The sequence below is a fragment of the Nematolebias whitei genome, chromosome 16, assembly GCF_014905685.2.
Source record: "Nematolebias whitei isolate Nwh7 chromosome 16, NemWhi1, whole genome shotgun sequence".
NCBI lineage: Eukaryota > Metazoa > Chordata > Actinopteri > Cyprinodontiformes > Rivulidae > Nematolebias > Nematolebias whitei.
The window spans coordinates 27319843-27335541 of NC_056513.1; the positions used below are offsets into that span (position 1 = coordinate 27319843).

A 15699-nucleotide genomic window follows, 5' to 3' on the forward strand; every position below is an offset into this window, starting at 1 on the left:
CACTGAGAGGCAGCAGCTCTACCAGTTGCACCACTGTGCTGCTCTGACATGGGACATATGTTTTTGAAATTAGCATATTATTCTGGAAATTAACCAAAATATCTTGATTTTAAACATGTCAAGCATCCATTTAATGCTTTATATTAAGAGAAACAAACAATTCAAAATGAAAAATGTAAGGGACAAATCTAAAATGAAAGTTGCTGTTTCATGCAGCCCCGGCATCACTGTTCCTTCATAGCGGATGACACAACTCTGTTTTTGAAAGATAAAGACCAAATACCTGTCGCTCTTCAGGTGATGGAATCATTCTCCAAGGCTTCAGGTCTAATTCTTAATCTTAATAAATGTGAACTTTTAAGTATTCGTGACACCTCGGAAAAGATGCTGTGTAATATCCCAGTGAAAAAGGAGGTCCGTTACTTGGGTGTATGGATATCTAAAGATTCTAAGTCTAGTATCAGTAAGAACATTCAGAGTCCGATTGAAAAATCCAGAACAATCCTAAATAATTGGCTGCAGAGAGACTTGACATTATTTGGAAGATCATTATTGACAAAAACTGAATTTATCTCCAGACTAATATATCCCATTTATTCTTTACCCCTCTCCACAAAAGCCACTAAAGAAATAAACACCTTAATTTTTTATTTCATTTGGAAAAATAAACATCATTACATCAGGAAAGCAGACATGATTAAAAGTTATGAGGAGGGAGGAATAAAAGCGATTGATTTTGAAACCATGAACGGTGCTCTAAAACTAAGATGGCTTCAGTCATTTCTAAGAAGTAGTGAAGATATTTGGTTCTCTTTACCTAAATTTGTATTTAGAAAATTAGGTGGCCTAGATTTCCTTTTGAAATGTGACTTTGAGGTTTCCAAGTTACCCGTGAAACTCTCTGCCTTTCATCAACAGGTCCTGTTCTACTGGAAAATGGTTTACAAGCATAACTTTAGTCCACATAATGTCCCACTGTGGAACAACAGGGTGATTCTAAGGAGAAGAAAATCAATATTTATGGAGGGATGGATGGAAAAACAAGTTTGGTCTGTTGTTCATTTGATGAATGATGAAGGGGATTTGTTAAAATATGAGGAATTCAGTAATAAATATAGAATAATATGTACACCGGAGGATTACAGAAATGTGGTTGATAATATTCCAAGGGCTATGATTCATTTAATCAAGAATAATTTAGATCAGACTCCAATCCCTAGATTACATAAAATAATAATTAATAACATAAACTTTGTAGATAAAAAGTGCAATAACCTGGTTTTGAGAAAACTCCTAATTGAAGAATTATACCCTGGGTCCTCTAAAAGAACGTTACTTAAAAAACTTTAACAAACAAGAAATTTGTTCAATTAGAACTAAATTTTTGAAATTTCCAATCCCTCCTAAATTTAAAGAAATCCACTTTAAAATTCTAAATGATATTTACCCTTCACAGGAATTCATTAAGAGAATTTTTAAATTTGAAATGGAGGAGTGTCGTTTTTGTAAGTCATTATCGGAATCAACAGAACATTTGTTCTACGAGTGTGAAACTGTAAATAATCTTTGGAAAGAAATATATAACTGGTTGATATCTAAATCTCTCCAAGTTGAACCATTTTCCTGGAATGGAATAAAATTTGGAATTTCAATAAGGAATAAAAAAGTTGAATATTTGATTAATAATATTATACTGTTTGCAAAATTTTACATTCATAAATGTCGTTTTACAAAATGTCTTCCAGCTGTAAAAGCATTAAAAAATGATTTATTATTATTTTGTAAATCTTTGAAAAAAATTAATACAGCCCCAGCAGTCAAACTTTTTTCAATAATATCAGAATTTAAGTTGGTATAAACCCCACGTTTTTAGTTTATTTTTGTTTTTATTTTATTGTGATGTTAATATTATTTTTTATCCCTGATTACTCGCCTATAATTTGTTGTTAATATTTTTAGAATGCACTAAGATGTTGTGGTTTTGTTCGGGATATTGTTGGGGAGGTTTTTTTGTATGTATATTTTCTGGAAAGTTTGTTGATTGTGAAGCTGTCATTGTGACTGTCTTTGTATGTCTTTTTGTGTTTGTATTGTTCTAATAAAAAAATAAAAATAAAAAAATAAATAAAAAAATATCACTGTTCCTTCATACTGGTTTTTGGTGCCATCTAGTGGAAGGGAGTAGAAGGATCAACACTGGGACATTTTTTGTAAAACAAATAGGTTTCACCTGCACACGTGTCTACAAAGATGATCAGTGAGATGCAAATAAAAACAGACAGAAGAGACCAAGCTGGCATGAAATAAAGCATGAAAGTAAAATCAGGTACCTGCACCGTGCAGAACATGAGGCACCCGTCAAAAACTCTGCACGCCTGTCTGAGGGCCATTTGTGCCAACAGGTCTTGGAAAGTTAGAGGCACTGTGTATAGAAAATATATAAAAACTAAAAATGAACTCTCCATTCTGTATCCTTCTGAAAGTGAACTCTATAAGCTAATCAGAACAGTGCAGTGATAAAGTAATACTGGATAATTTGCTTTAAGTTAACTGCTTTCAGTGATGCTGTCTTTTTAAATCTCATCTTTAACATATGAAGCTGAAAGCCTTTTTTTTCTGGACGTGACCTTGTAAACTTCTAATCAAGTCAGTGTTTGCTGTAATCTTCCTTTTATAATAGACATTATTTTATTCTGTTATACCGCTGTTAGATTTGGCGCCTGTAAATTAAACTAAAACATAACATTGGATGTTAGCTTTAAGAAATGAACCTGGGACTCCATCTTTTTAAACCAAGGTCTTTTTTTATTAAATTTATTTTGTTTTTTTAACCCAAACACAACAAAGAATAAAATCCTCTCCCACCCTACCCCCAACCCCCACACCGGACCAGCCACACACACACAAATGTCTCTACAGCACTGTCATGTCGTCAACATATGACACAAAAGGCTGCAGGTCTCCCAGAATCTTTCCACAGAACCTTTCTGATTTTTTTCTAGATGAATATGATACATCACTTCTCTTATCCAATGTACATATACTGGGGGGTGGGGGTGGGGGGATGTCCTTCCAACTACACAAAACAAGTCTCCTGGCCAGAAGGCAGTCAAAATCAATCACAGCCTTCTCGTACTTGCTGAAGGACGTATCCACAGGGTGGGACCACCCAAGCAGTGAGATGAACAGTGATGAGTGCACAGATTTTCTACATATCCCAGAGAAGGTGTCAAAAACAGATTGACAAAAGGTCTGCAGTTTGGGACAGGTCCAGAATATGCAAGAGTCTAGCTGGAGTTTGTTTACAATGATTACATGCGGGGTCCAGATCGGCTTTGATCTTGGACAGCTTGTTTTGGACCAGTGCAGTCGGTGCACCGCACCTTTAATTGAATTACAGCATGTCTCAGACAGATTGAGGATGAATTAATGTTCTTCATGATCTTTTGCCAGATTGAGTCTGATATGAGTTCCTCCAAGTCCATTTCCCATTTCAGTTTATGAGTGCAAACTGGTCTCATTGGTATGAACTGAGCAGTGTATACATCTTGCTGAGGGCCCCCTTGGTATCAGACCTGCAGGACAAAATATTAGCAACAAAATGTTTAGAGGGGTACAAGGGAAAACAGTCAGAGTTAGTCCTCACAAAATGTCTCAGCTGCAAACATCTGAAAAACTATGACTTGTGAATATTAAACTTCTGTACCAGCTGCTCAAAAGAGGCAAATTTATCATCAACTTAGAGATCACACAGCGAATGCACTCCCCTCAAGACCCAGGAGTCAAAAGCTATATCTGATGGAGTAAACATATGATTATTTGACACAGGTGCCACAAACAGCTCTGTAGATCTTTAGTAGCTCTCTCAGGTCAGGTCCTTTGTCTGCAGGACCATGCTGCAGATGTTTTACCGCTCGGCGGTCTTCAGCGTCTTCTTCTACACTGTGGTGTGCTGGGGCAGCAGGGTGAAGAAAGCTGTTGCCAACAGACTTGATAAACCCATCAAGAGAGCTGGTTCAGTTCTGGGAGTGGACCTGCAGTCTCTGACAGAGGTGTCTGAGCAGAGGATGCTGAGGAAACTGCTTCAGATCCTGAACAACACATCACACCCCCTGCATGCCACACTGGACTCTTACTGCAGCACTTTCGATCGTAGACTGAGACCATCGAGGTGCTCCACAGAACGCCGTAGGAAATCCTTCCTCCCTGCAGCGAGAAGGGGTTCTCTGCAGACCAAAAGTGGGCATTTCTGGACCATAGGCGTATGTGGACAGCAAACACTGATTGGTTAGCTGTATTTGCTGACTCTTTATGTAAGTAACGTCAGCTCTTTTTTTAAACAAGGTTTCTAAGAAGCAGCGTTATATTTGCTATCAAACACAAGAAGATTCTCTTTTGTTCTTGGGTTGTAGGCTGCACCTGACACAGGTTGGCTTGAGTGTGGTCTGGGTACAATGAAATATGAAGTATCTGAAGCGAAACCTGCTCCCATTTGTCAAAAAGTCTGGTCTCAATTAAAGATCATGAGTCCTGTGACTAGATAATGGTCCAAAACAAAATTAAAAAACAAAATTTGCTCTTTAGAAGTGTTCTTCTATGAGATCTGATCTATGAAAGGAGCTGAAACATGGAGTAGGATTGACCCTTAAAATCTGAGACAGCTGAGGAAGTTAACCAGTAAGCAAAAATACCTGCTCCAGTTGCAGAAATCTTATAGAAACTGACAATTACTCATCTGCAGTGACTGCTTTAATTTTAATTTATTATTTTGGTTACTTTATTATTATTTTGTATTTACGAATTGATTTGATCTATTTTCACATTATTCAACAACCAAACCGGATTCTTTTTTGTTTTTTGTTCCAGTAATGCCTTGTTTTTTATCTTCCAATCAGATGTGATGTCCAGATACACCATTTTTCTTGTTGTCTAATCAGATGTCAAGTCAATTTTATTTATAGAGCACATTTAAAACAGAACCTGTTATCAAAGTGCTTAACAACAACAACAACAATCAATGGGAGTAAAATTAATGAGAAAAAAATACAATACACTAATAATAATAACTGAAGAATTAATAAAAAGCATTTAAAACATAGGGTAACAGAACAAAAAACACTAGATCAATTTACACTGTGTGAAATGCCTGCGAGAACAGATGTGTTTTTAGCAGAGATTTGAAGTGAGGAAGGGAGGTGGCCTGCCTGATGTTGGGGGCAGGTTGTTCCAGAGTTTGGGCCTCATGACCTCCTCTGAGCTTCAGTCTTGATTTTGGAACAGCCAAAAGCAGCTGATCGGATGATCTCAGGGTCCGAGAGGGAACGTAAGGTTCCAGAAGCTCAGAGAGGTAAAGGGGTGTGAGGCCATTTAAGCATTTGAAGGTCAACAGAAGAATTTTAAAGACTATCCTAGTACGAACAGGGAGCCAGTGAAGGGAGGACATAATTGGTGTAAAATGTTCAGACCTACGAGTTCTGGTTAAAAGCCGAGCAGCAGCATTCTGGACGAGCTGAAGACGTGAGATGGAGGCCTGGCTGACCCCAGTATAGAGTGCATTGTAATAGTCCAATCGGGTTGTGACAAAGGCGTGGACTAGTTTCTGAAGGTCGGGTCTGGACAACACTGGCTTGAGCTTAGCTACCTGTCTTAGTTGGAAGAAGCTTTTCTGCAGAACAGAGTTAATTTGTTTTTTCAAACTTGAAGTCAGAGTCTAAAACCATCCCGAGATTTTTACTAGACTGCTTCAGATATGCCTGAAGAGAGTCCAGGTTGACAGGATCAGTGGTGGCAGTTGAGCTAGTTGAGCTCAACTAGCCTTCCTTTTAGCCATCCTATTTGTTAAAAAAAAAAAAAAAAAAAAAAAAGAAAGAAAAAAAAAACTGTAGTATGCTTTTTTATAACTGTTTATTGTTGTTGCTGTTGTCCATTGTTGTCATCATTCTTTGTTGAAATCAGGTCTTTCTTGTAAATGAGTCCTCGAGGCTCAATGGGATTTACCTGTATAAATAAAGGTTGATTGATAGTGCTAAAAACAATGACTTCAGTCTTCTCATCGTTAAAACTTAAGAAATTTGAAGCCATCCAGGCCTTAATGTCATCCAGACATTTTAACAGCGGGTGAATGGCGCAAACGCTGGTTTCACAGGCAGGTAGATCTGACAGTCATCAGCATAACAATGAAATGAAAGACCATGTTTCCTCAGGATGGACCCCAGTGGGAGCAAATAAAGTGAGAACAGAAGGGGTCCAAGAATCGAACCCTGTGGGACCTTGCAAGAAAGAAGTAATAAGGTAGATACATTATTACCAACCTTGACAAAAAAACTCCTGCCACTCAGGTATGAGCGGAACCATTCTAATGCAGCACCTGCGATCCCAACCCACTGTTCCAGCCGTGATATAAGGATACTGTGGTCAACAGTATCAAAAGCAGCAGTAAGGTCCAGGAGCACAAGTACCACAAATTGACCAGAATCATTTGATATCATAATATCTAGATGTGGCCATCCAGATACGCCTTCTGAATTTGTCTACAGGGATACCTAGTTGGCCTGTAGCTATCAAACTTTTCAACTCCTCCCCTTCTACACATAAAGTAATCCTACACTACAATAAACACTTTAATGTTTCTGTCTGCACCTGAGCTGTTTTAGACCTTAACTGTTGGTATTTGAATATTCTCTGTTTTTTTTTTATATATCTTGTGTGATGCATTGTGCATGTGCCTTTGCATTGAAACTCTGGCACAACAATTTCCTGCGGGATCAATAAGGTTTTATCTTATCTAGAGTGAAATGCCTTACCTGGGCCTCCATCTTGATTAAGTTATAAAACATTTTACACAAACTGCTAAACTTGAGGAAAAAAATTATGCAAAAAGCTCATTTATACAGTATGTTCTTTTGAAATTGTCTGAATAGACCGCCATTGACTCTTTTCGATCCTTCTACTTTGTATGAAAGAGATCAGAACTGTCAATTTAAAGCATGACAAATTCTCTCGTTTTGGGAGGTGGCATTTCAACTGTGTTTACTCTTTACAAATAATAATTTGCTGATTTTATATTTTATAGTAGCTTAATGTGTGTAAAGTTGAAATTTAACGTTATAGATCATCAAATATATTTCTGTACTCCGGTTACATTTTTTGCACAGCTGCGGTTATTTTATCTGAACACCCCTCACATTTTCCCCAAAATGGTATGATCCAGAGAATAAAGAGCGGCTGCGTCGCATGCGTCATCGGTCACAACTCGTTAAAAAAATCGAAGATCCGACGCTGTTTAACCTGCGAAGTCACTTCTGAACTTAGCCAAAACAAAAAAAAATTAAAGAATGGAGTGGACTCCGATGGAAATAAACCCCGAGGTGGGAGAGATAACGTTATTAACATCGTAACGCTTTAACTGACAGAAAACTTACTTAATTTTTTGTCGTTTCAGATGCTGAACAAGGTGGGTATCGAACGTTAGCCGCAGATTTAATAGGGACAGGTTGGTTACCGTTACATGCAACTGCCAGGTAAGTTACAGTAGCTAGTTAGTCGTACGGGCTTTTAAACCGTAACTGGAACGAACGGTCAACGCCGACACGCCACGCATGTACGTGTGGTTTATTTATTCTCGTGTCGTGTTAGTAGTTTTATTATAAACCTCGACATTAAAGCGAATAAATCGTGTAGCTGTGTTGTAAGGGGCAGAGCAGCATCCCTGTCGCTGCCCCTCTTGTTGTCTGGACCACAGGGTGTGGTCTGACTGGAGCGCAGCATCTTTGATATGCCTCTGAAGACAGTTTTTTTTTTTTTTTTTTTTTTTTTTGCTGTTTTTTAATTGACTTTAAAATGTGTTTCAGATGATGGGCAAGCTTGGCGTGGGTGGCTGTCACTGCGTTGACTTACTGGGGGTGGAGGATGATCAGCTCTCAGCTGTCCCCAAACCGTGCTGCGCCTTGATGCTGCTCTTCCCCCTCACTCAACAGGTAATTATGGGGGTCTCGGTGAGGACTACTTCCTGGAAGAGAGATGACGTTATGGTGGAATGTGTGGTTGAAACTGTGCGATGTAATGAGGGTATGGATGAAGAGATGGAGGGTGGTGAGGAAATGAATCAGCAGATACTTCATGTTTCTTAATGTGCAACACTGATGTTTAACTTAAGTAGATTTTTGTGTTTTTATCGTGAAGTGAGCCATAATTAAGTTGATTCTTCTCCCAAATTGTGCTCATGGAAGTGGCTAAATTGGCTGACTGTGTAGTTTGCAGGTGAGTGTGTGTTTGCACACTTCATTTGTGTTCACTTTGTAGGACCTTTCTAGATTCAATCTTTTCAAGACTGATCTTTATGAGAGTCCTAAGACTGTTTTAATATGATGGAGTCATTTTCCCCTTTTGGTTAGAGGTGGGCCTAAGTTGAGACTTAAGTTCAAGTTAAGGTCAGGATTAGGCTATAAAGATGCCAGTAAATTAAAGTCAATAAAATGGCCTAATAAGTGTTTGTGTTTGTGTTTGTGTGTGTGTGTGTGTGTGTGTGTGCATCAGCATGAGTCTTTCAGAGCTCAGCAGGCCGATGAGGTTTCAGGAGGATCTCATGTTTATTTCCTGAAGCAGACTGCAGTCAATTCTTGTGGCACCATTGCCCTGGTGCACGCCATCGCCAACATTAAGGATAAATTGACCTTTGGTGAGCACATCTAAACTTCCGTGTGGTAAATTCGTAACGTAATATGGTACCGAATTATTTTGTAATTTCCTTAAATGTGCACATTAAAATTTATCACTATCATGAAATGTTATTTTCCCATCGTAGCAGTCTTTGGTTGTTATACGCAAAGGAGCATGACCTCATAAAGTCCGTTTTAAATTATTTAAATGTAGAGTGTAAAATAGCTTCTAGAAATTTGTATTAACTCGTGTTCATCCAAAGCTAATATTTCCATGTTTTAGTTGATGCAAGGAAGAAAAGTTTAAAGAATTGGTTGCTCATTGAGAAACTATCATTAAGTTTAAAATGTTCAGAACATTTTAAACAAATTACTATTAAACTAAGTATTTGGAAACTGAAACGGATGAAACTGATGCTTGCAAAGTAGGTGCATAAATGATTCATCCATTAGGTGGGAAATGACCAAATATAAATAACCTGTCTTTTATTGATGAAGCTAATTTTTGTTTTTAGACGGTGACTCCGTCTTGAACGCCTTTTTGAAGGAGACTGCCAACATGTCTGCTGATGATCGTGCTAAATGTTTGGAGAACAACAAGGTAAATGGTTAAAGGAAACTTTTTTTTAATTAAAAGTATATTGTGAAAATGACTTGCTGTGGCAAAAATATAGCTTCAATTAAAACCCATTCAATTTTTTTTCTTTAATCCTTGATCCACATTGTATAAAATGTTGATTTACCATAGTATATTTACTAGTATAACTAAACCAAAAGCGCACTTCCAATGAACCCTGACACAATAAAAAGCTCTCAAGATTTGAAGACTTGAACTGGTGAGGCTTGTAGCCGCCTGAGGGCGCTGTGCTCTTTAAAATCTGTTGGTTTAGCACTTTACTCAACTGTCATGTTTTTATTTTTATTTTTTTTTACCGTTGACATAGTTTTGTGTTTTCATCATCTCTAGGCAATCTGTGATGCTCACAATGAGGTTGCGAAGGAAGGACAATGCCAGGTAGGATGCAGATGATGTCAGTGGTGATCAGTTCATACCACATCAGGCTTGCCTGTCCTTTCTGTAGTATTCAATTCTGTTCATCTCTCTGCTGCACATGACATCTAGGTAAATGACTCGGGTTTGTACTGTTGAGTCACTGCATTGACTTGAATGAGGATAAATATTTTTGTTTGCTCTTTCACAATTTATTTTTGCCCATTTATGTTGACACGTACAATATTTTACAAATGCATTTAAAACCAGACTTTTTATGAACTGAATTACATGTTATGTATTTAGTGGGTTTTTTTTTTTTTTTTTTTCTTTAACAGCCTGAAGCAGACGAAGTCAACTTTCACTTCATTGCCTTTGTCAATGTAAACGGACAACTTTATGAATTTGGTAAGCATGCCGTCTTACTGATTTGCCTGTAGGTTCTTCACACATTTTGGATTCCTGACTGCCTTTTTTTCTTGTATTTAAGATGGGAAAATGAACGGACCAGTGAACCATGGAGCTACCAAAGAGGAGTCTTTTGTTGCAGTAAGTTATGTTGAAGTCATTTTAAACGTGTACAAAAAGTAAAGTTGGTTATGATCTGCAGTAGATGATGCACCTGTATCTGAAAGTGAAGAAAAAACTCAAGTGTAGTTGTATCAAAATGAATAATTATATTTAAGTAATGCTGTTTCCTGCCTGCAGTGCTTTAAACTACATTTTAACGTCCACTCAGAGCTGTGCAGAGGAAGTCTGAGTGCTGGATTAGCTGTCTGATAAAGCCTAAACTTGCACACCTGTGGAGATGAAGCACATTTAGTGAGTTTGTTTTTGAACGGGTCTAGTTGCAATAAACCGTTTTAGACTTAACTCAAATTATGAACAAGCCCCTAAAAAAAAAAAAATAGTACATGGATTTATTAGACCTCAAAGCCAGATGTTATCACGGTGCACATCACTGAAGTTGACTGTTTTCAGTTCTGCCAAATGGTATAATTTGAACTATTAAATCTTTTGGCATATTTAATTTTATTTATTTTTTTTATTGAAGATAATAAAAATTAAGGAGAAATTAAACCTTTTTTTAATGAATACCAAATTTTATTGACAATCTAAAACGATTACCATTAAAGTTTAGGCCATTTATAATTTTTGTGACATTCACAATATTTTGAGAATGAATTTCCTGCTCAACTGTTTCTATTTTATTTTATTTATTTCCTTCAGTTCGAGTCGACCTCATTTTTACATGTTCTGATTAAATTTTTAGGACGCAGCCAAAGTGTGCCGTGGATTCATGGAACGAGAGAAAGATGAAGTTCGTTTCTCTGCTGTGGCTTTTTGTCAGTGTTAGATATTTGTCAGGTCTCTGAATCAGCGAATTGTAAACCACAATGTTCTGAAGCCTTTTGCATCGTAAACACATTCAACCGGTACCTGCAGCGCTCTGTGTGCACGTACATATGCTGGCACTATGCACTATAGAGGATTTCACCTCATCACAGCTTATTTTAGCATTAGCACATGTAAAATCTTATAATCTTTTTGTTATTCACACTTAGACTTGTGCAAACTGTTTCATGTGATGTCTCCATTCTGCTGTGAAAACGTTAAATGTTTTATTTTTAATATGTTCATCTGTGTCAAACTCGGACTGCTTGATACCTTTTTGAACCAACAAGTAATGAACTGAAGGGCAAAGTTTTTCTCTGCAAGCCTCCAGCTGTGTGGTGGTTAAAACAACTGGACAATCCAAAAGCCCCAGATGTATCTGCAGGAAGAGATGTTTTGTTCTAATGTTCGAAGTAGTTTTCTTGAGTATTGCACTATTCTGTGAAACTGGAATTTTATTTGTTAAAGAATTGAGTTCAATGCTGTTTTTTTTTTTTTTTTTTTCCTCTTTTCCTATATATTCAAAAATGCACTTTATTTGAAAACTATAGATTTAAATTTTCATAAACACAAGCACAGACTCTACAAAACACATTTCATCTAAAGTGCTTGTGTCGGTTGGATTGTTGCCGTCTGCTACATCTGTGTTCAGTTTACCTTTTTGCACTTTGCTAATCCTGTGTTGCTGTAGTACAGCCATGAGGTTTAATAAAGCAGCTGTTAAATGTTCAAATGTCTCTGTATCAAATATTGTACAACTTGTTCAAGCATTGTATTTATCTCACTGATCATTTAATTACTCATGGACATTTTTTTTCCTCAAGTTTCATTGTTTTTGATCATTGCGCCAGTTTAGTTTGTGAAACTGAACGCAACATTATCAACTTAAAACTGGCATTTTGCTTCTTTAGGTCAATCTAAAGCAAAATATTTAAGCAAATTCATAAAATGCTTATCAGAATTTTAAATGGTAAACAGATTTCTTAAAATCTGGTCTGATTCTGTAGATGACTAAAGTCTTGTCATGAATTGGTTCATGAACTCTTGTGGCTCGGCCATAATTCTTGTTGCTGCTGTTTGACTAAATTACTAAGAGGAAAATGAACAACCGCTTGGCTCTTCATTAAATATTCACACAAATACCCCGTCTGGGTTGGGAAAACATTAAATGTCTATAATATAGTCCAAAATTAACGTACATGTTTAGATTTTTAGCAGCAGGGTTGAACTCTGCCCAGTCTTCTAAATACACTGCTAAAACAAATGAACACTAATTATAAAATATATAATCAAGTCAAACTTCTAGGATATTGATCTGGTCAGTGAAGTAGCAGAGGGGGTTGTTGTCAGCTGTTTTGATGATAATGAAAGGCAAAGAGACCACTCCATAAACGGATGGTTTTGCAGCTGAAGGCCACAGACTAGTTCCCTCCATCTGTTTTGACTGCATTCCAGTAGTTTGCATTTCTCCAGGGTCAGTGTCACTACTGAGGTGATCCCTGGATCCTACAAAGGTGCACAGGCCGTGCAACTCCACCAGGACGGCACATCAGTTTGTGCCATCGAAAGTTTGCCATGTCTCCCAGCACAGTTTCAAGAGCATGGAGGAGGTTCCAGCAAAAAAAGAAACCGTCCACATGACCTGACTGAAAATTGATTGTGTACCTGGATTATTAAGCATGGACTGTTTTGGTTCCAGGAGACCGTTTCTCAAAGGAGAGCAGGACAGGGCCGTCTGCAGCCCTTAACCCTTCAGCAGAACCGGTGTCTGCTTGTTAGTGTAAGGAGGAACAAGATGAACTGCCAGAGCCCTAAAGTGACTCACTGATGTGAATGTCTGACTAAACCATTAGAAACAGACATGAGGGTGGCCTTAGGGCTTCCAGTGGGTCCTACGCTCACTGCCTGGCACCGTGGAGCTCCACTGGCATTTGCCAGAGAACACAGAATTGGCAGGTTCAGCCCAGATGAGAACAAGTTCACTCTGAGCTCATGTGACAGACGAGAGGGTCTGGAGAGTCTGTGGTGAACATTGTTCAGTACGATCGATTTGGTGGTGGGTCGGTGTTGGTCTGGGAGGCATATCCATGGAGGGGTGCACAGACCTTTACAGGATAAATGACACCCTGACTGCCATTGGGTATCGGTATGAAATCCTTAGACCCACTGTTAGAACATTTGCTGGGTTCCTCCTGGTACATGATGCTGCTCAGCTTCACGTGGAATGAGTAGACGTTCCTGGAAGATGAAGGAATTGTTGCAATTGACGCCCCCACACTCATCTGAACTAAATCCAAAAGAACATCTCTGGGACATCAAGTTTAGGTCCATCTGCCACAGCCAGGTTGCACCTCAATAGGAACTCAGGATCTGGGAGGAGAAACCCCAGGACACCATCCGTCAGCTCATAAGGAGCATGTCCTGATGTCAGTCATGCATACAATCTATTGGGTACCATTTTCAGTTGCTGCAATGACATTTAATCCAACTGGATTAGCACGCTGCATCAGTGTTTCAGTTTATTTCTTGGTGACTTTGAATTAAGCTCTCTGTGGGTTGATAATATTAATTTTTATTAAATAATGTTGCATCCTTGTTTTCATTTCAGTATGGATATCCAGCATGAGTTTTTTTTTATCAATTGGGACCTGATGTGTTTTCAAAGTGTTTCTTTAATTTATTTGAGCAATATATAGACCAGCCAACAACTTTGTTTTTGTTTTCTAATTTTAATCTAGAAGGAAATACTGTTAATTTAGTGGTACTGCTGTAAATAATGGTACACAACACACGTGGACATTGTGACTGATCCTTTGAGTTCCTTTTTCAGTCCGATTTTTGAGACTTGTAGATGAAGTTTAAAACTAAATAAATAGGCAATTCTGGAGTGGTGGAGTCAAAACCCAGACCCAAATCCAATGGATCAGGCGTCCATGCCTGATTCCCACACAGCAGTGTTGTAAGTGGAGCAGACGTCCAGTGTCCAGATGTACAAAACTGATACTTATCAGTGTTGTGATTGCAGTAAATACTGATGTGAAGAGGAAGAATATTTAGTCACTTATTTTACATTACAGGTACTGGTCATAAAATTAGAATATCATGAAAAAGTTGATTTATTTCAGTAATTACATGCAAAAAGTGAAACTTGTATATTATATTCATTCATTACACACAGACTGATATATTTCAAATATTTATTTCTTTTAATGTTGATGACTATAACTGACAACTACTGAAAACCCCAAATTCAGTAGCTCAGAAAATTAGAATATTGTGACAAGGTTCAATATTGAAGACACCTGGTGCCACACTCTAATCAGCTAATGTACTCAAAACACCTGCAAAGGCCTTTAAATGGTCTCTGTCTAGTTCTGTAGGCTACACAATCATGGGGAAGACTGCTGACTTGACAGTTGCCCAAAAGACAACCATTGACACCTTGCACAAGGAGGACAAGACACAAAAGGTCATTGCTAAAGAGGCTGGCTGTTCACAGAGCTCTGTGTCCAAGCACATTAATAGAGAGGTGAAGGGAATGAAAAGATGTGGTAGAAAAAAAGTGTACAAGCAATAGGATAACCACACCCTGGAGAGGATTGTGAAACAAAACCTATTCCAAAATGTGGGCAAGATTCACAAAGAGTGGACTGCAGCTGAAGTCAGTGCTTCAAGAACCACCACGCACAGATGTATGCAAGACATGGGTTTCAGCTGTCACATTCCTTGTGTCAAGCCACTCTTGAACAAGAGATGGCATCAGAAGTGTTTCAAGACAAAAAGGACTGGACTGCTGCTGAGTGGTCCAAAGTTATGTTCTCTGATGAAAGTAACTTTTGCATTTTCTTTGGAAACCAAGGTCCCAGAGTCTGGAGGAAGTGTGGAGAGGCACAAACTGATCAACTCCATGCCACGCCGCATTACTGCAGTAATTCAGGCAAAACGAACCCAACTAAGTACTGATGCTGTACATGGTCATACTTTTCATGGTCATACTTTTCATGTTCATACTTTTCAGTTGGCCAACATTTCTAAAAATTCTGTTTTTTAATTGGTCTTAATATTCTAATGTTCTGAGAGACTGAATTTGGGGGTTTCTGTTAGTTGTCAGTTATAATCATCAACATGAAAAGAAATAAACATTTGAAATATATCAGTCTGTGTGTAATGAATGAATATAATATACAAGTTTCACTTTTTGAATGGAATTACTGAAATAAATCAACTTTTTCATGACATTCTAATTTTACCTGTATACATATTTTAATTTAATTGGCATTTATAGAAATTTGCTTTCACTTTGAGATTGAAGAATTTTATTTAGTAATTTGTCAAAAATGCCCATTTATTTTGACCATGTGTTTATTAGTTTATGACAGCAATAAAAGCTTACAACATCAAAAAGCGTCAACACTGTACAACACTTGGCAGGTAGTTTATTATGAAACCAGACTCTAATTAAATATTTTAACATGTAACTTCAGAATAGCTGTTGTAAACGTGATAAACGCGGGACCTCCTCTGCACCTCCTCTCTCCTCAGTGTTTTGTTCACCTCCCTCGACCTCCCCCAGCAGAGATTCCTGCCTGCGCGTGCACAGCTCTTTGAAATGCGCGCGGCGGCAGCGCGGGGTCCCAGACGGACTGACTGGGGTGA

At 38.0% G+C, this 15699-nt stretch overlaps 1 protein-coding gene across 2 annotated transcripts; it reads left to right on the forward strand.

Moving 5' to 3' along the window:
- The first annotated feature begins 7182 nt into the window (after positions 1-7182).
- Positions 7183-11501, forward strand: uchl1 (ubiquitin carboxyl-terminal esterase L1 (ubiquitin thiolesterase)). Of its 2 annotated transcripts, none has more exons than XM_037690484.1 (9): positions 7183-7367; positions 7442-7453; positions 7851-7976; positions 8536-8677; positions 9173-9258; positions 9625-9672; positions 9987-10056; positions 10139-10197; positions 10922-11501. In XM_037690484.1, exons 1-9 carry the CDS (start codon positions 7335-7337, stop codon positions 11003-11005), a joined length of 660 nt encoding a protein of 219 aa, XP_037546412.1. In that variant the 5' UTR covers positions 7183-7334; the 3' UTR covers positions 11006-11501. The 2 variants fall into 2 exon arrangements, with proteins under 2 accessions (XP_037546412.1, XP_037546414.1); XM_037690486.1 differs by lacking the exon at positions 10922-11501 and adding an exon at positions 10357-10443.
- The last annotated feature ends 4198 nt before the right edge of the window (positions 11502-15699 follow it).

What these genes read in the sequence shown, in the direction of transcription:
- uchl1 (XM_037690484.1), top strand. Translation starts at nt 7,335, where the DNA reads ATGGAGTGGACTCCGATGGAAATAAACCCCGAG. An exon ending in TAAGGATAAATTGACCTTTG is followed by an intron (nt 8,678 to 9,172) that starts GTGAGCACATCT and finishes TTTTGTTTTTAG; the next exon opens with ACGGTGACTCCGTCTTGAAC. An exon ending in CGAAGGAAGGACAATGCCAG is followed by an intron (nt 9,673 to 9,986) that starts GTAGGATGCAGA and finishes TTTCTTTAACAG; the next exon opens with CCTGAAGCAGACGAAGTCAA.